Below are 17,728 nucleotides of genomic sequence, written 5' to 3' on the forward strand. Positions count from 1 at the left end.
AGCAAGTCGCAAGTTGGTCTGGCCCCCAAGGAATTTGGCAGGGTGGAGAGGCGAGATCCAGCAGTCAGGGCACACAACCTTCTGATTGTGCCCCTGAATTGGCAACGTGAGCTGCCAGTGGAAGAGATTAGCTGCGAAACTATGCGCTGAGTTTGCAGGGCTTTTCAGCTCAGCGTGCTAATCTCCGAGCTGCACCAGCAGGCGAACACCTCAGCCTAGCCGAACACCCAGAGGCTTTGCAGGCAATAAGATGGAATTGGACAGTTTCAGCTCACACTGAAGCCTTTCCTCATGTGTGGTGGTGCCTGCCTCCTCCCAGGCCATGCTGCCAGCTGACCCCGAGGCTAAATCCAGCTGCAGAAGGACTGAGGTGCCTGGGTACAAAAAATGCACCCAGCCATTAGAGAGACCTAATGAAGAGGTGCTGCAAGACAAGGCTTGCAGGGAGGAGTGATCCTCTTTTAGACCACCTTGGAGGCATTCGCGGAGTTTGGCACAGTAAACGCTGAGCTGGGGATAGGCAGGGACTGTGGATAACTCAATGTATTAATCATCAAGACAATCTGAAGGAAAAGGGAGGTGAAGAGACTAAGCACTCCATGGGACAAACGGTGAGCCAGCCAGCTTGGGATGTGGGAGCTGCTGTGCCTTCTCTGCAGCCCACAGGAGAATAATTCATCTGTTCTTCATGCCCACTGCAGAACGTCGTTTCTGCTAGCTTGCCCCAAGTGTCTCCTGTGCCCACCCCTTGCAGCCCTTACCTTTGCTTGGCTTAAGCATCTCCCCTTGTACCCTGGGTGAGATGAACACGGAAGGCAGCTGCAGTGGCCCTGCTGGTCCAGGTTGGGTGGGCAGTCGGGAGCTCTCAGGGAAACAAATGTTCTGTGCTCCAGGGCTCTTTCTGCCCTGCAGCCCCCCATTCCCTGGGCAGTGGTCACTGCAAACCTCTCCTTGCCAGATGAGGGGCTCCAGTAGGGCTGGGAGTGTGCTGCAAGGGCACACACCAGCCTCCAGGGCGAGTAGGGCGATGCGGAGCGTGCCAGATGTCTGCCCCACAGCCTAGCAGGGTCTGCCCTCTGTCCCCTAACAGTATCTGCTCTCTGCAGGTCTTCACAACTCCAGCACAGCAACCGGTGGCCACCCCTCTGATGACCCCCAGTTACTCCTACACTACCCCCAGCCAGCCAATTACAACGCCCCAGTACCAGCTCCAGGCCAACACAACACCCCAGTCCACCCAGTCCCAGACACAGTCGCAGCCATCGTCCAGCTCCAGGCAGAGGCAGCAGCCAAAGTGAGTGGCTCCAGCGCCGGGTGCATGTATCCATCTATGTCTCGCCTTGATTGCTTTTGTTGATTTTTGTGGAACCAGCGTGGTGGGGTTACCTTGTGCCTTCCTGCATGGGCCCCCTGGGAACGGAGGGCAGGGAAGCTCTCCCGCTAGCATGTCTCACCTTCTGCCTGTGTCATTGCAGGACGAACAGTCACGCTGCAATCGACTGGGGGAAGATGGCCGAGCAGTGGCTCCAGGAGAAGGAGGCTGAACGGAGGAAACAGAAGCAGAGGTTGACTCCTCGCCCATCTCCCAGCCCCATGATCGAGAGCACCCCCATGTCCATCGCTGGGGACGCCACGCCGCTGCTGGATGAGATGGATCGATAGGGCGTGCTGGACCTGAGCGGTAACCTCTGCTCTCTTCTCCAGGAAGGGGAAGGGAGAGTGAACAGTTGAAAACAACTTCCCTTCCCTTAGCCACATAACTCCTGTTTTATACGTCGTGAGATGGTGGGAAGTGACTCTTGGTGACGTGCACCTGAGCAAATGAATAGACTCGGCAGGGCTGGTCTAAATAGATATACTATATATATAAAAATATATCATAGGAAGGAACGCTGCAGCGGCCTCTGCGTTCCAGGCCCTGGTTCACCACTTCGGAAGCTCAGCAAAGTAATTATGAGGTCAAACGAATCTGTCCTTGTACGTGCACAACAGTCTGCTTTCACCGCAAAGACTCGGAAGCAAACGTAGCTGAAAGTGCAGACCATCGGCCTGGAGTGAGCCTGTTTTATTTGGATTCTCCCAAACCCTGACTGTCACCGCTCCTTGCCCTGAGAGCACAAGGCAAAGTCACGGGGGTTGTGACAAGCAAACCAGAGCTCTCGGAAAGTTTCTGTTGTTGTTTGCTTCATGTTTTCATGTGTAACAGGCTCTGCGGTCTGTGCCAACCCCCAGCTGTGTTCATAGGGGTCTCGCACAGCAGCTCTGGGGCTTGGGGTCTTGCCGGAGAGAAATGCAGCTGTCGTACCAAAGGCTTGCTCTCTCCTCTGGCTTCTTTTGGAACAATATTTATTTAGTTTTGATTTTTTTCATCAGACTGCAAAGCAAAACACCAGCCAACAGCAGCTTTCTCGAGCGCGGGACAGACACGTGGGCTAAAGCGCGGCAAGAGCAGCCAACCGGGAGTGCATGACATCCTCCTCCGTATCCGCTTAACCCTGCCCAGTTGTAACGAAGAGGGGTGAATAAATAGTGTTTCTACTGAACGCTAGTTGAGAGGTTTTCTGCCTGCACCCTGTGCTGCCTGCCCGCCCTCTCCTCTTAGCAATGGATTTGCTTAGAAGCAGAGTTCAGTGGTGAAAGTCGATGCTCCTTCTTCCTTTGTTGCTTGGAGTTGCCCTCTGTGTGCTGAAACTTTCACAGAGAAGCTGATTTCTGTTGAGCTGATAAAGAATAATGTTTTGTTTTCAATGCGTCATATAAAGACATCACACCGACATCTGGGGCCCATGTCTCTTTGGCTGGGAGAGGCCCTGGGGGGCCTGGGAGGGGGGCAGATAATGCAGGTAACTTCGGTCACGTCAGAAACAGCCCGCTGCGGTGTTGCAGAGCGACTGCCAGCGCTGAGAGCCATTTCTGAACTGGAAAGTTCCTGCTGCACACACTTTCCTCTCTCTTGCTTTGTTAGTAGGGGATTTTCTATGGAAGCAGTCTTTGTTCCTTCCAAGTGCTCCTGGTTAGCCTCTTCTCGCTAGGAAGTGAGCAAGAACAGCAGATCTTAAGAAACAAAGGTCTGTTTTGCATGTAAATGCTCCTGAAGAATGGCAGCGACCCGGGAGACAAAGCAAAGCTGTTTCCACAGAGAAATGCAGGTCCTGGCTTCCCCACCATCTCCTCAGCTGTACTGAGGGGCTGGCAGGGTCGTGTTCCTCCCCTGCAACCACGCCGGCCAGGCTGGAGGACTGTGCTCGGGGCCCGCGGCTGATGTGGGTTGCAGGCGTACTAACCTTATGCTATTTTTTTTTTTATTTTATGAAACTGTATGACGGGAATTTGACTGGGAGCAGCTCCTTACCAGGGATGTATCGGACCCATATGGCGAGGGGCTAGTTGTGCGTTATCGGCTCCTTTTTGGCTGTCTTTGTTTTTAGTTTTCCCTTACCGTCAATAAAAATTCTACTTTTGGGAAGCTGCCTGCATGCCACATGTCTGTGCTTCGCATGGTGACGCTGTGGTTGCCACAAGGACCTTGCACCCATTAGCAGTGCTCGAGAGGGTGCGATGCCTCACTGCAACCTTGGTATTTCCCCCCTAGGCTCTTGTGGTCCACTTATTTCAGGGATTTGGGATTGCACTGCACGCTCCTCCAGGAACAGTGGGGTTTGCGTGGGGCAGCTCTGCTCTCCGGGCTGTCTCATCTCCCAGGGCCGTGTCATGGCAAAACAGGAGACGGCGCTCAGCTCCTGTGGCCCCAGCTTTTCCCTGTTCTGGAATGTGGTGCTGGTGCGGGAAGATCTTTCTACTGGCCTCACTGGGTAGGAGAGGGGACACTGGGCTGAGCCACGCTCCTCGCTCAGAAGCGCTTTGCAGGAGCTGGTGGCAATGCCCCATCTCTGGGCGCTGCCCTCAAACTCTTCGCTACAGGAGCCCAGTTACCAGCGCGGGGAACAAGTCTGGCTGCGACCACCCTCCGCCAGGCAGGGACGCAGGCAGCTTGCCCTGCCCCTGCCCCTTCCCGGGCAGTGTCCGCCTTTGTCCCAGGGCTGGAAAAGCTTCTATTGTCCCCCTCCAAAGAGCTCTTGTACCGCATTTGAGGAGCCTTCGGGGAGGGACAAGGCCCCGCTCCTCCCAGAGCAGCCCCTGCTGCTCGCTGCCATTGCTGGGGGCTGGAGAAGGAGTCAGTGCCGGTGTGGGAGCACCGTGCTTCTCCCAGCCTGGGAAAGGGCAGCAGGTTAAGCAAGATTATTAACTGGTCCTCAGGAGAAATACACCCCTGGGGAGCTGGAGCTCAACCCTCTGTGGCAGGGGAGCAGAAATCAGGGCTCTGCCACGTGCTGGCGTGGGGACGGGCACTGTGTCCCCAGCCAGAGCAGCTACTTGCTGTCCCTGGTGCCCAGGAGGATGATGTGAGCCGGTGAGGAACAGCTCAAACCCTCAGTACCCACCCGGCTCTAGGTGCTGCCCCTCCCGCAGCCCCGCAAGCGGGATCAGCCCCGGGATTTCCCCTGGACGCGGCCCCTGGTGCGATCCTTTCTCCCCACAGAGATGGGGCCGAGGCTGTGCTGTCTGCTTGAGCAACTGACTTTATTACGCAGCCAAGACCCGCGAGGGGGGAGTCAGGGCTGCGGCTCTCATGCAGGCTCTGCCTCAGCTTTGATTTTCAGCCTCTTCTTTCTGTTTCTTTCCTTCCTCCTCCTCCTCTTCCCGCTGGCGGTGTGGACCAGGGGTGGGGGGGCTGCGGACGGCTCCCTGCCCAAGCCCTCCCGCACTGGGGCATCCCTCAGGATGGTGTTGGCCGTTTCCCCCATGTCAGGCAGTGGGGCCCGTGGGTCCTGCCCAGTGGGGGCAGCGGCTGCGGGATGGCTCGGCTCCCCGTTTTCGGAAGGGCCTTTCTTCAGACCTTCCCCCTTCTTTTTTTTGTCTTTCTTCTTCCCCTTCCTCTCTTTCTTGGCTGTCTTGGGGGGGGACAGCGGGCGGGCGGGCACATGATGCTCCACTGGGACAGCTCCTCTGCCCACGCTGCTCCACAGGGGGCTCAGAGGGACCCCCCCAGGCCTCGCCGCCCGGTCGATGAGCTCCCCACCGAACTCGTACAGCACCGGCTCCCTGGGCACCGCCACGGCCACCGTGTTGTACGCCTTGCACCTGCAGAGAGCGAGGAGGCATGGGGTGAGGCAGGGCCAAGCGGGGGGACAGTCCCCACGGCGGGGGGCACTCACCAGACGTAGAGGTAGGGCTCTACGCACTCCTCCTTGTAGGTGAACTCGAAGCAGGGCACCTGGATGACGTTGAAGAAGGCCTGTCCCACCACCCGCGAGGCCGTGTCATTCACCTGCCGCAGGCACTCCTTCAACCTGCCGTGGGGCAGAGCCGGGGTGAGGGGGCCGGGGGGCTGCTGGAGGGGCTGGGACCCCAGGATGGAGGGGTGCTGCGGGGCGCGGCTGGGCGTGGGGCTGCTCACCTGCGGTCGCAGTCGCAGTGGCTGATGGTGTGCCAGCGCAGGTTGCGGTACCCGTAGCGGGCGGTGAAGGGGTGGATGACATGCTGGCAGTGGTCATGGTCCCGGCAGCACCGGTCTGTGTCCTGGTGCTCCCCTGCAGGGAAGGTGCGGGGTTCAGGCAGGGCTGAGGGGGGCCCGCACGCATGGGCTGGGGCTAGATGGGGTTGGGATCAGGGCTGGGGCTGAGCTGGGCTAGAGCTGGGATCAGAATTAGATTGGACTGAGACAGGACTGGAATCATACTGGGATGGGTAGGGGCTGGGACTGGACTGGCACTTGGGTGGGGACAAGGCTGGCACTGGGATGGGGACTGAGGCTGCACCAGGACCACAGTGGGGATGAGACTGGGACTAGGCTGGGATCAGGAAAGGGACTGGGAGTGGACCAGATTGGACCAGCACTGGGATGGGGACCAGAATGGGAGCAGGATGGACCAGGGACCAGGCTGGGGACAGAGGGTGGATCAGGACTGGACCAGCACCAGGATGGGGACAATGATGGGACCAGGATGGACCAGCCCTGTCCAGGGACCGGACAGAGGTGTACTGGGACTGGACTGGCACTGGCATGGGGACTGAACTGGGACAGACAGGTTGAACTAGCACGGGGATGGGGACTGGAGTGGACCAGTACTGGGATGGGACTGGACTAGGATTGATGGGGACTGACCCAGCACTGGGATGGGGACTGGGACTGGGATGGGGTGGGGCAGCACGGGGCTGGGGCTGGGGCGGGATGGGATGGGATGGGATGGGATGGGATGGGATGGGATGGGATGGGATGGGAAGCAGTGGCCCGGCCGCCCTTACCCAGCTGCTCGTAGGCGTCCGCGTTGCTGCCGGCGCCGCACCACAGCGTCCCGGGGTAGGTGAGCCCACGGCGGGCGCGGGGCCGTCCCGGCGGGGCCGCTCCGGGGCCGGGGGCCGCTCCGGGGGCGGCTGCCAGCAGCAGCAGGAGGAGGAGGAGGCGGCGGAGCAGCCCCGGGGCGCACATGGCTCCGCGCCGCTCCCCGCCGTGGGGCCGCCTTATAGCGCGGCGCAGCCCGCCCCCGCGGGGCGGCCCGCCACGGCCCGGCAGCCTGCGGAGCGGCCCGGAGAGCCGGGTGCTGCAGCCGCTCCCCGGAGCCGCGGCCGTCCCGGGCCGGCAGCCGCGGGGAGGGGTCGCCCCTGCCGGTGGGGCCGGGCCCCGTTGCTGTGGCAGCCGGTGGGGTGATGTGCGGCGCGACGCGCCCGCCCCGTGACGCACCGGGCCCCGGCCCCGGAGCGGCCCCCACGGGAGAAGGATGCTCCCCGCGGCCCCCCGTCCCGTCCCACCGGTGCTCCCTGAGACCCCGTGTCCCGTCCCACGGATGCTCCGCGGTGCCTTTCGCAGGGGCAGCCCCGGTGCCCCGTGCCCAGCCGGGGCTGGCAGCCCGCAGGCGCCCGGCAGCTCCCAGCACGGCTGCCAGCGCTCGCCCCCCTTGGCTGGCTCCCCCGCCACCGAGCCCATTGACAACGCGGGCACGGATCTGGCGTGCCGGGCGGCCGAGGGAGCCAGCGCTCGGCGGGGCAGGATGGCTCCCGGACACCCCAACGGGGACATGCGTGGCCTCGGAAAGTCCCCGTGCTGCCCAAGACTCCACAGGCTGCAGGGCTGCACCCTGAGCATCACCCTGGCTTGCCAACCCTCGCGCCTATGGTACCGCGGGCACTGTGCCACCCGCACCATGCCCTGGCGCTGCTGGTGCAGGCGGCTGGGCGCTGGGGACACCCACGCAGGGTACGAATGCCCCAGCCCCGGTGCTCCCCACCACGCAACCGCCTGGCTGGGACAGCAGAGCCCAGTGGGGGCACATCGCCGGCCCATGGGCAGGGCGCCCGCGTGGCAGCGGCCCAGGGCTCAGCTGGCCGAGGGTGCTGGCGGGGGCCCAGCGCCGCAGGGGCTGCCCCCGCTCAGCTGTCGCTGTCTGTGACGCTCCCTGTGACCGTCCCACTCAGCTCAGCCTCGCTGCCGGCACCCAGGTATGGAGCTGACCCGGGCATGCTGGGACCCCAGGGTACCTGTGTAGGGGGTGCAGATGGGGAGGGTGGGGGGCACCAAGCTGTAGGGAGCCCTGCGGGGACTGCCGGTGGGGAGTCTCACCCCATTACGTGCTCAGTGCTCGCAGCGCCTGCGGTCCCCACGCATGGACCTGTGCCACGTCCCCACTGCCCGAGAGAAGGGCTGGTACCTGGTGCTGATGGCCCCCAATGTCAAGGGTCCCAACTACGCCTGGCTGGACCCCTCCCGGCTCTACTGCCACCCGCAAGTACACAGCGCCTGGGGCAGAGGGCACCCACAGGGGTGCCCGGGTGGGCTGCAGCTCCGTGGGGCTGTCAGGGCACCCAGCCGTGGCCACGGGTACCAGCACATGGGCTGCAGGTGCCCATGATGGGCTGCGGGCACCCAGCACCTCTGCTCTCTCCCTAGGGCCTGCAGGACTGTGTGGCCGACCTGCTGCAGCCCTTCCAGGGAGACCCCATCGACATGGTAGCTGGTATCGATGCCATGGGCTTCATCCTGGGTGAGGGGGGATGTGGGCGAGCCCAGGGCCCCCATCCCTTGGCCCTGCGGGGCCTGACAGTGCCATGCCCACCCCCAGGTGCTGCTGTTGCCACCGTGCTACGGAAAGGCTTTCTGGCCATCCGCAAAGCTGGGCACCTCTGCGTGCAGACGGTGACGCAACCCTACACCGACTACTCGGGCCGAGAGAAGGTGATGGAGGTCCGCACCGATGCCATCTCGCCAGGTGAGCTGGCAGGGTGTTCCCGTCATGGCAGGGGGCGGCCAGCGCAGGCACCAGGCACTGGGCACCGGGCACTCAGCTACAGCCTCTGTCCCCTCCCAGGTCTGCGCATCCTCCTCGTGGACCAGTGGGTCGAAACTGGAGGCACCATGCGAGCAGCCATCCAGCTGGTGGAGCGGCTGGGGGGGGTTGTGGCAGGTAGGAGGGGGGGTAGTGGGGCACCCTGGGGTGCACCCGTGGGTGCAGCAGGAGCATTGCCCCCGCACCCCATGGTGGCCAGCGCTGAACCCCTCCCCCCACCGTGTCCCGCAGGCGTCGCCGCCATCTGCATCGAGGACAGCGAGGGCGGGCGGTGGATCCGGGAGAGATACAAGTGTGCCCACTGCGTCCCCCCCGGCCTGCAGCCCCGCTTCGACCGCCACCAGTTTGGCTGGGACTGATGGGGGGCTGGCACCTGCTGTGTCCCCCCATGTCCCCCTGTGGGGTGCAGGTCTGCAGGCTCTTCGGGGCAGGGATGCCCGAGGCATCCACCACACGGTCTGGCTGCCACCGTACCCGAGATGCTCACCCTCCTCGGCAGCAGCCATCCTCCCCTGGCTCCATCCTCCCGCCAGCCTACGAGCCTGGGGGGCTGCACCCGGGAGCAGGAGAACCCGCAGCCGGCCCCGGCCCCCAGCCCTGCACCTTTCTTAAAAAGCATAAAAAAGGTTTTATTAAGACAAATAGGAGCTCGGGGGAGTCTCCCCCTGCAAGTGGTACCTGGGTTTGCATAGCTAAAGGAGCTGCACGGTGCTCCTGCCTGCCCTGGCCGCGGGTGCCCAGGCAGGCAGGGGGCCAGGGGGGCCGGGGCAGCTCCCTGGGGCCGGCCAGGGCAGCCCCTCTTTGGTCCAGAGGCGTGAGCGCGGGGGGGGCCGGGGGCTGCCCCCTCACTGGCAGCACTTGGGTTTCTTGCGGGGTGCTGACAGGTACAGGTCGCTCTCGTTGCTGCTGATCCCTGGAGGGACAGAGGGGTGGGAGGGGGGTGGGTGGGGGTGAAGGGGGCACCCCTGCGGGGCCAGCGGGGGGTACTCACGCACGGTGTCGCCGATCTTGCGGGCGCTGCTGCGCTCCAGCTCGGCCAGCACGCTGCTCTCGAAGGTCAGTGCCGCCACACGGAAAAAGAAATCCCGCACGTTCTCCCCTGCCCCGTGGGACAAGACCCCCTGAGTGTCCCCTTGCCTGGCCAAACACCGGGGTCCGCATCCCCCCTGCCCGTCCAGGGACCCACCGGTGAGCGAGGAGACGGCCCAGTACTCTGCCTGCATCTCCTGGGCCACTTTCAGAGCATCCTTCTCCATCAGGCTGTACTGTGCTGGCGTCTGCCAACCGAGCCGGGGTGGTGGGTGGGTGGCGGGGGTGATTCCCCCCCCCAAGCCGGGGCGCAGGGAACCCACAGGAGGGGGGACACACTCACGCTCAGGTCCTTCTTGGAGCCCACCAAGAAGAGGATCACGTTGGATGGGTCGTTCTCCTTCAGGGCATCAGCCAGCCACTGCCTGTTGGGGCCACTGTCACCGGCTGGTGGCTCACGGCCAAGCACTACCCTCTTGCTCGCACGCCACAGCATTGCCAGCAGCCCCATGCCCTCCTGCCCAGCTCCTGCTTCTCCATCCAGCCCCATCACCCCCCATGCTCGTCCCCAGTCCCATCTGAGCCCCTTGGCTGCGTGTCACCTACCGCGTGTGGTCCAGGGACGCCACATCGTTGACATCAAAGACGATGACGATGGCTGGGGGGGAGAAGGAGGGGTGAGATGGGGACGAGGACAGCCGGTGGGGTGGGACATGGTGGGGACCTCACCTTGCGCTCCCCGGTAGTAGGTGGAGGCGATGCACTTGAAGCGCTCCTGGCCGGCTGTGTCCCACCTGGGGGGGCGCGGGAGGTGAGGGGGGGCCGCAGGGGTGCGCGGGGAGGGGGCTGGCGCCTACTCACAGCTGCAGGCTGAAGGGTACCCCCAGCACCTCGAACCGCTCCATCTCGAAATCCACCCCGATGGTCGCCTTGTAGTTCTTGTCAAAGGTGTCCTTGCAAAAGCTGGGGGCGATATGGGTGTCAGCAGCCCCCGGCCCCCCACGCCCCACCCCTGGGGGCTCAGTGCCCCCCGCCCTGGGGGTGCCCCACACCAGAGTCCGGCCGGAGCCAGGCTCAGCCCAAGGTGCTGCTGCCCTTTGGGGGGGGGGGGGGTGTCTTCCCCTGCCCCCACCCCGCAGACCCTCTCCGGGGTGGTCCTGTTACCGGTTGATCAGGCAGGTCTTCCCCACCGAGAGGTCCCCCACCACGATGATCTTGGAGATCTTGAACCTGCAGGGCAAGGGGACGCGCAGCCGCTCAGCAGGGTGGGGGGCTCCCTGCCTGCCTCCCCCCCGCTGGCCCCGCAGGCCGGCGGGTTCATGGGGTGGGGGGGTGTCACCCCGCAGCCCCCTGTGTCCGGCAGCGCCCCGCAGCCCGGCTCTCCCACCCCACCGCCAGCCACAGCCCAGCCCGGACCCTCGTGTTCCCCCCGCGCTGCATTCCTGCGCCGTGACGCAGGGCTCGGCACACGGGCAGCGCCGGCAGCCACGCGGCGCCCGCCTCGGGGACCCCCCACGCGGGGCTGGCGGGGCCACGGGCCCCTTGTCACCCACCGCCCCCCGCCCTGTGTGGGGCCCCCGAATCGCCCTGGACTCACCCCACAGTGCCCGTCCGCTGCTCCTGGCAGGCACTGGCCACCGTGGGGTGGAAGGCGGGGCGGGCGTGCAGGGCGGCCTCCTTCCGAAAACACTGTGGGGGGGACAAAGGGGGACCCCGGTGTGACCACGGGGCTCAGCGAGGCTGCCACCGGGCCAGTGTCCCCCCAACTCACCAGGGGCAGGTCGGCGATGACCCTGTCCCTGCGGACCGGAGCCAGCACGTTCATCGTCCCGCGGGGCTGCCGGGGTGGGCTGGGTGGCCGGGGGGAGCGGGGACGGGCTGAGGGCCACCGTGAGGCCTGGGAACGGAGGGAGCAGGGAGCGGCAATGTCCCCGTGTCCCAGCTGTCCCCACGTCCCTGTGCACAGCATCCCGGAATACGGCTGTCCCTCTGTCCCCAAGCGGGGCTGTCCCCTTATCCCAATTGTCTCCACATCCCTGGGACACGGCTGTCCCCATGTCCTGGGTGTCCCCATGTCCCCCAGCATAGCTGTCCCTGTGTCCCAGCCACCCCAAGATCCCCAGGTGTGGCTGTCCCCATGTCCCAGCTGTCCCCATGTTCCAGCTGTCCCCATGCCCCAGCCACCCCCACATCCCTGTGCATGGCTGTCCCCTTGTCCCGACCGTCCCCACATCCCAAGTGTGCCATCCCAGGGCACGGCCGTCCCACATCCCGGCCATCCCCACGTCCCCAGGCGTGGCTGTCCCCACACCCCGGGACACAGCCATCCCCATGTCCCAGCCATCCCCACGTCCCGGGGTACCACTGTCCCCATGTCCCAGCTGTCCCCACATCCCAAGCCTGGCATCCCAGTGCACGTCCGTCCCCGTGTCCCACTGGTCCCCACATTCCCCGAGTGTGGCTGTCCCCGTGTCCCCCGTGCACCGTCCCCCCCGCCACATCCCGGTCCACGGCCAAGCCCTCTCCGCCCCATCCCGGTCCCCGTTACCGCGAACCTCCCGGCTCCGGTAGCGGTGCTCGGCGCTGCACGCCCTGCCGCGGAGGAACCGGCGTCCTGGCCCCTCCCCCGGGAGGCGGGGGAGGGGCCAGGACGCCGGTTCCTCCATGGCTGGGGCCACTGCGGTGCTGCCTGCGCGACAGGACCCCGGTAACGCCCCCACACCGGGATTCATCCCGGCCCCCCGCCGTCGGGGCGGCGGGGGGTGGTGGCACGCAGGACTACAACTCCCATGAGGCGCCGCGGGCGTGGGGAGCTTATGCGCATGCGCAGGTGAGGCAGCCCGCAAGTACTACCATTCCCGGCGAGCCCCTCGGCGCCGCGAGAGTTGGGGCAAACGCTCGCGAGATTTGGGGGTATAAGCCCGTGCGGTGCGGGGCGGGCGGCCCCTTTCGGCTTCCGCCTGGCCAAGATGGCGCCTAAGGCGAAGAAGGAGGGTGAGGGTTTGGGGCGGCGGGGCCTGTGGGGCGGGGGGGGACGTGCTGAGGCGTCGCCCGGGGTGCGGGTGTACGCGGCGGGGCCGGGCTGAGCGGTGCGGGGGGTGAGGGAGGGCCGCAGGCCGGTGCTGGGCGCGGGCACGTGGAGGTGGCGGGAGAGGCCTGCACCGGCGGGCCCAGCCCGGTTATCTGAGGGAGGGAGGGCGGGCCCCGATCTCGGTGCTGGGACTCTCGGGGCCTGTGGGGGGTGAGGAAGCTGGCGAGGGAATGGGCGCTCCCGTCCGTCGGTGCGGTGGGAGACCGGTTTGTTGGGAGGCGAAGGGGAAACCTCAGCCGCGTTGGACGTTTTGGGGCTGGTCGCAGTTGCATGAGGGAGCACGGGCCGCTTGGGAGGCCCCGTTCATTGAGCTGCCTGACGGGGGAAGCCACGGCCCGTTGGGGCAGGCAGGGAAGCACACACTGGTCCTGCAGTTCCCAGTTGTGCTGACTGAGCTGTTGTTATAGCTGTGCCTCCGAAGACAGAGGCAAAGGCTAAGGCGCTGAAGGCCAAGAAGGCCGTCCTGAAGGGGGTCCACAGTCACAAGAAGAAGAAGATCCGCACGTCACCCACCTTCCGCAGGCCCAAGACCCTGCGGCTGCGGCGGCAGCCCAAGTACCCCCGGAAGAGCGCCCCACGGAGAAACAAGTACGTGTCGGGCGTTGGGCTCTGCCCTGTTGTGGCGCTTGCGGGGTGGGAGCAGCCCCGTGCGTGGGCTGGTGTGGGGACCTGTGCTCTGCTGCAGGTCCCAGGGTGAGACCTTGCCAGCGTGCTGCCAGGGAGCTGAGCCACAGCTTGGTGACAGAGCAGTGGGCACTTGGGGTGCAGGTGATGATTTCAAGCGACCAAAGCCTGAGAGTTTGTGATTAGAACTTTTTTTGGCAACTGATGCACCCCAAACTTTCTTAGATGGCACCTGTGGTATTTGAAAGCCCCTGAAGTACAGAGGCGGTATCTGTCAGCCTTCTGCTAACCGCAGGGTCTCTCCTGCAGGCTGGACCATTATGCCATCATCAAGTTCCCTTTGACCACAGAGTCGGCAATGAAGAAGATCGAGGATAACAATACTCTGGTTTTCATCGTCGATGTCAAGGCAAACAAGCACCAGATCAAACAGGCTGTCAAGAAGCTGTACGATATCGATGTGGCCAAGGTCAACACATTGATTAGGTGAGCAGAGGGGGAGAATAGGTCACTGGTGGGTGTGAGATGCCTCGAGAGCCCGGGATGGCTTTTAGCAGAAAGTGGGAACACGTGTGAGTTTCAGCAGTTGTGGGTACTCTCAGGAGGTGTGGGATTAACCTCTGTAGCGTTTTCAGTGTTAAAGTTTTGAGAAATGCAGCTTGTGACTGAGCACATCTTAGTGGCAGTGGGAAGTGTTGGCAGACCAGAGGATCGGCTTCATCAGGGAGCTCTTCTAATGTCTTGTGCAAATGATGTGAACGTTTTTTACCACTGAGTAAAGTGATGTTTCCAAAGGAACCACTGATGCACACTGCTATAGCAGGAACGTGGAGCAGGTGGGAGGAGTTGTGTGCCTCTGTACTGATGCCTCCTGTTCCTCCTAGGCCTGATGGGGAGAAGAAGGCTTATGTCCGACTGGCTCCGGATTACGATGCGCTGGATGTAGCCAACAAGGTGAGAAATCTTTGAAACTGGGCAGCTCCCGCTGTCTTGTATCTCCTGTGCCCGGTGTTTGTCCTGGCATACAGGTGAGGTACTTGTGCTTCAAGCACGGTGGCGCTTCTTTGGAGTGTCCATGTAGTTAGACAGGATCCTGGTGTCGAGAAGCAAGACCACATCATCTGGCAAAATGCAATTTTGCCTGGAAGATCGTGAGGTTAGGTGGGAAAAGTTACTGAGAGAGACTTGCTGCTGTTGCTCGGCTCCTCCAGGGAAAGGCTCCGCTCCACAGGACCGCAAGAGCTCCAGAGTATTAGTGGGGAGGATACAGAAACTGCCCTGCAGCTTCTGGGCTGACGCAGCATTTGTCCTAACAGCGTTCTTGGCCAGTGCTGTTGGCAGCTCATTTAACAGGGGGAAATGATGCCAGGGGCACCATTAGGGCAGGGGCACTGCTGCGCTGCCGGCCTGGGAGGAGGGGTTTCTGCCGGGCAGGGGGCTGGAAGCAGCAGGCACTTCAGTCCTCGGTGTGGTCAAGGTCAACAGGAGGCAGTGGGGGAACGTTCTGGAGCAGGGGGATGCGGCTGTGGATTAGCATGGGGTCACCGTGCAGTAAATGTTTAAAGCGGTTGTGTAAGGCACTTGGGCAGGTCTGGGAGGAAGAAGCCTGTCCTCGGGGGACAGGAATCCCAGGGAGATGCAGCCCTGGCAGTGACTTCTGTGGTGGAGGCTCTGCCTTTCTGCCGCTGTAACATCTGTTTTAACATGCTTTGCTCCTTTCCAGATTGGAATCATCTAAACTGCATCTGCCAAGGACTGTACAGACAGGATAATAAACCCTGTGACACCACTGAGGGGCTCTTGTGTTTTGTGACAGCATGGCCCGTGCGAAAGAGAGCGCCCGGGGAAACTTTTGGGGCTTCATTTCAGTAAAAGGGGCTCCTCCCTCCCTCCCTCCCTCTGGCTGTAGCCTGGTGGCAGGTGGGCAGAGCTGGCCGCTCTGAGAGTCCCACCCCAGGGTCTCCTGGATCACTGACCTGCTCTCTCGGCTGTCAGTAAACACGAGGTGACGCTGCCCCAAATCTCAAATACCTGTTTACCCGAGACCTCTGGTACCCTCCTGCATTTTCTTGCCTTGTGTAATTAACATGTGTTTGTGATCTCTGTTCTGGTGTCCTTCATAGCTTCCCTCTGGAGCGTACCAGAGGCTGAGGAGTGCCCAGGACGTAGGTAGTAACCGCAACAAAAACCTGTTTATGGTTCGGGCCTGGCACGAGTGGGGTGTGGCACCGTTTTCCGAGTGTATCAGCTATTTGCTTATGCTGCAACCTTCACTTGATGAAGCCCTCAAGCCAATGCCATCGTAGGGGCTTTGTGTGGTTTGGGGTTTTTTTTTTTTGTTGTTGTTTTCCAAACTCCCCACGCTGCAGTGTGGGAATCGCAGCCTGGTTTCCCTGACGCTATTCCTGTTAGGTTGCCTGTAACCTCATGGGGTTCATGGCCCTCATCAAGGCTGTTTCCAAACTAGCTGCTGTTGCTGCCTTGGCAGTCTTGCTTCCTCAAATTTGTAGATGAAACCGGCTTTTCAGAGCACTTGGGAGAGTCACGAGAGTGGAGTGCTGGGCGAGCAGGGAATGGAGGTGAAGTATGGATAAGCCTTTAGGGGTACTTGATGTTAAGTATGCAGTTACGCTTGAGTGAGATGGGGAAAGCCGTGACCAAATACTGATGGGGGTAATGGAGCTCTTGGGCAGCGCGACACTGAGTTCCTTCCAGCCTCTTGCCAAGGGTGGCGGAGTCCCGGGGCGGTGGTTTGAACGCCGAAGGGTGGTGGTAGATGGAAAGGGGGAGCTGTCCCAGCTGCCGCTGCTCTCGGGACCATGGGTAAAGATGTGTGCTGGGTTGTGTGGCCCTTGGGGCGAGACTTCGCCCGGCACTCGCAGCTCCGCGTGCTGGGGAAGCACCGCTGCATCTGCCTGCAATGGGAGGGCGCACTCAGGCTGTCGCCCCGTGCCCCTTCACAGCCCAGGTCAGGGGCTTGAAACTCAGAGAGCAAGGGCTGTTGGCAAGCTGTGCTGGGCCAGGTCAGGCTGAACAACAGGCAGCCTTCCCTGCCTGTGACATAGCCCTGCCGCTGGGAGTACGGTGGTGCGAGGAGCTGGGGCAGCCCCGCTCCCTCCTGGGGCTGGGTCTGATCCCGTGGGTTTGAGGGCACCAACCCAGGCCCCTGCACTGGGCCTGGGCGCAGCCAGGGAAGGGGAGCAGCAGCAGCAGGGGCTCTGTGCGGGTAAGTGCTGCAGCGTGGAGGCTGGGGAGGGATTTCACATCGGCATCACTTGCAGTCTGCCCTGACCCTGCCTCAACTTAGCCTGGCAACTGCTGTGCTTCGCTTCCCTGTGCTTGCCTCTTGCTCCAGGCTGGCAGCTGGCCTGACCCACAGCTGCCCCAGCCTGGCCAGTGCCATGCTGCTGGGAGATGCTCCAGCTGGAAGGCAGGAGGGCAGTGGGGGGGAGCCGGGCTCCCTGCTTTGGGAAGCTTTGTCATGCCTGACCCTTCCACCCTGCTGGAAGGGCGGTGGGAGCGTGGGCTGGTCCCCCTGAGCCTGTGACCTGCTGGGGCAGAGCCATGTCTGAGGACATGGGGAACGGTGCGGCAATCGAGGTGAGGGGAAACTAAGATTTGGGCTTGATTGTGGGGTATTTGCAGATGGAGTCAGTGCACAGAGGCCATGGGGCTTAAGCTGCAGCTGGGAAGATGCGTAGCCGTTGGGATGTGCTGTTGAGGGTAAGGCTGTGCCCTAAAGGGGCTCCCTGCAGCTCGGCGCGGAGCTGCTGAGCTCCGCTTTGAGTGAGGAGGGGGCAAGGCGGTGGGTTTGAAGCTGGCGTAGGTCCCTGCCCACACAGCGTCCCAAATATCACATCTCTGCTCCAGCTGCCAGGCTGTTCCCAGCAAGCGCCCCCTGCACCCACCATGGCATCGGTGCACACCAGGAACCCTGGCAGGATCCCAGCCCTGTGGGGTGTTTCCACCTAATCACTGGCTTATTTCAGCCGCAGCGCCTGTCTCTGCCTCAGCTGGGCTGGCGGTGGGGTTGGTAGGATGGATCCTGCCCTGGAGCAGGGCCTGGGCAGGAGTCTCTCTAAACCCCACTACTCTAAGCCAGTCTGGTGCAATCCCAGAGCCATCATGTCAGCAGGATTTGCCTTCCCAATGCTCTGGTGCTTCACAGGACCAGCTGGGCCGGTTCTGGCCCTGCTCCCCCAGGGAGCTGAACCTCCTCTCTCCTCCTGCTGCTCTGGGGGGGCTGCTGCAGGAGAGGGCCCAGCATGCTCGCAGGGGGCTGGAGCTGCATGGTGCCAGTGAAGATCGCTCCAGGGGGATGCGAGCATGCAGCAGTCTTCCAGGAAGAGCCCATGGCCTCACACAGCTTTCCCATGCCAGCTCCACTTCACGTGGCTGCCGGGTGAGTCATGCAGCCCAGCCAGGCTCCTTGCCGCCAGGCCAGAGACAGGCAGGTCAAGGACTGCAGCAAGGCTCGGTACCTATCCTGGCTCCCTTTCCCTGCTCCCTGCACAGCCCTGGGTCTCTGGAAGAGCAGGAGAGTGAGGAGGAGGAGAGGGACCCATCCGTGGGAGGGATGGGGTCTTGCTATTCAAGGCTCAGCATGGTGCAGCTGGGCTGGTAGGACCCAGCAGGCTTGAGT

At 62.9% G+C, this 17,728-nt stretch overlaps 5 protein-coding genes across 7 annotated transcripts in view; 3 read left to right on the forward strand and 2 right to left on the reverse strand.

Moving 5' to 3' along the window:
* The window catches only part of SUPT6H (SPT6 homolog, histone chaperone and transcription elongation factor), a 30,546-nt gene extending 27,107 nt beyond the window's left edge, over nt 1-3,439 (forward strand). For all 3 annotated transcript variants that reach the window (XM_082328460.1, XM_082328462.1, XM_082328461.1), the window contains 2 exons: nt 1,107-1,294; nt 1,476-3,439. In XM_082328460.1, the coding sequence (XP_082184586.1) occupies nt 1,107-1,294; nt 1,476-1,662 (375 nt within the window). In that variant the 3' untranslated portion in view covers nt 1,663-3,439. The remainder of the gene's footprint in view (nt 1-1,106; nt 1,295-1,475) is intronic.
* A 1,189-nt stretch (nt 3,440-4,628) lies between these two features.
* PROCA1 (protein interacting with cyclin A1) lies at nt 4,629-6,490 on the reverse strand (the record flags this gene model as incomplete). Its single annotated transcript, XM_082328135.1, has 4 exons — nt 4,629-5,142; nt 5,217-5,351; nt 5,459-5,591; nt 6,307-6,490. 4 exons carry the CDS (start codon nt 6,488-6,490, stop codon nt 4,629-4,631), a joined length of 966 nt encoding a protein of 321 aa, XP_082184261.1.
* A 1,171-nt stretch (nt 6,491-7,661) lies between these two features.
* Nucleotides 7,662-8,917, forward strand: LOC309598234 (adenine phosphoribosyltransferase-like; the record flags this gene model as incomplete). The annotated part of the gene is made up of 5 exons (XM_082328600.1): nt 7,662-7,784; nt 7,946-8,039; nt 8,118-8,264; nt 8,364-8,459; nt 8,574-8,917. 5 exons carry the CDS (start codon nt 7,662-7,664, stop codon nt 8,699-8,701), a joined length of 588 nt encoding a protein of 195 aa, XP_082184726.1. The 3' UTR covers nt 8,702-8,917.
* Nucleotides 8,918-9,162: 245 nt separating this feature from the next.
* RAB34 (RAB34, member RAS oncogene family) lies at nt 9,163-11,968 on the reverse strand. The gene is made up of 11 exons (XM_082328038.1): nt 11,927-11,968; nt 11,143-11,268; nt 10,969-11,060; nt 10,536-10,601; nt 10,233-10,334; nt 10,101-10,165; nt 9,978-10,029; nt 9,715-9,796; nt 9,529-9,619; nt 9,334-9,441; nt 9,163-9,255 (listed from the first exon to the last, which is right to left on the reverse strand). The coding sequence occupies exons 2-11, from the start codon at nt 11,194-11,196 to the stop codon at nt 9,188-9,190; spliced, it is 780 nt and encodes a 259-aa protein (XP_082184164.1). The 5' UTR covers nt 11,197-11,268; nt 11,927-11,968; the 3' UTR covers nt 9,163-9,187.
* Nucleotides 11,969-12,291: 323 nt separating this feature from the next.
* RPL23A (ribosomal protein L23a) lies at nt 12,292-14,875 on the forward strand. The gene is made up of 5 exons (XM_082328525.1): nt 12,292-12,365; nt 12,870-13,050; nt 13,396-13,572; nt 13,971-14,040; nt 14,810-14,875. The coding sequence occupies exons 1-5, from the start codon at nt 12,341-12,343 to the stop codon at nt 14,822-14,824; spliced, it is 468 nt and encodes a 155-aa protein (XP_082184651.1). The 5' UTR covers nt 12,292-12,340; the 3' UTR covers nt 14,825-14,875.
* Nucleotides 14,876-17,728: the final 2,853 nt, after the last annotated feature.

The sequence above is a fragment of the Platalea leucorodia genome (genome assembly GCF_965183815.1).
Source record: "Platalea leucorodia genome assembly, chromosome: 16".
Lineage (NCBI taxonomy): Eukaryota > Metazoa > Chordata > Aves > Pelecaniformes > Threskiornithidae > Platalea > Platalea leucorodia.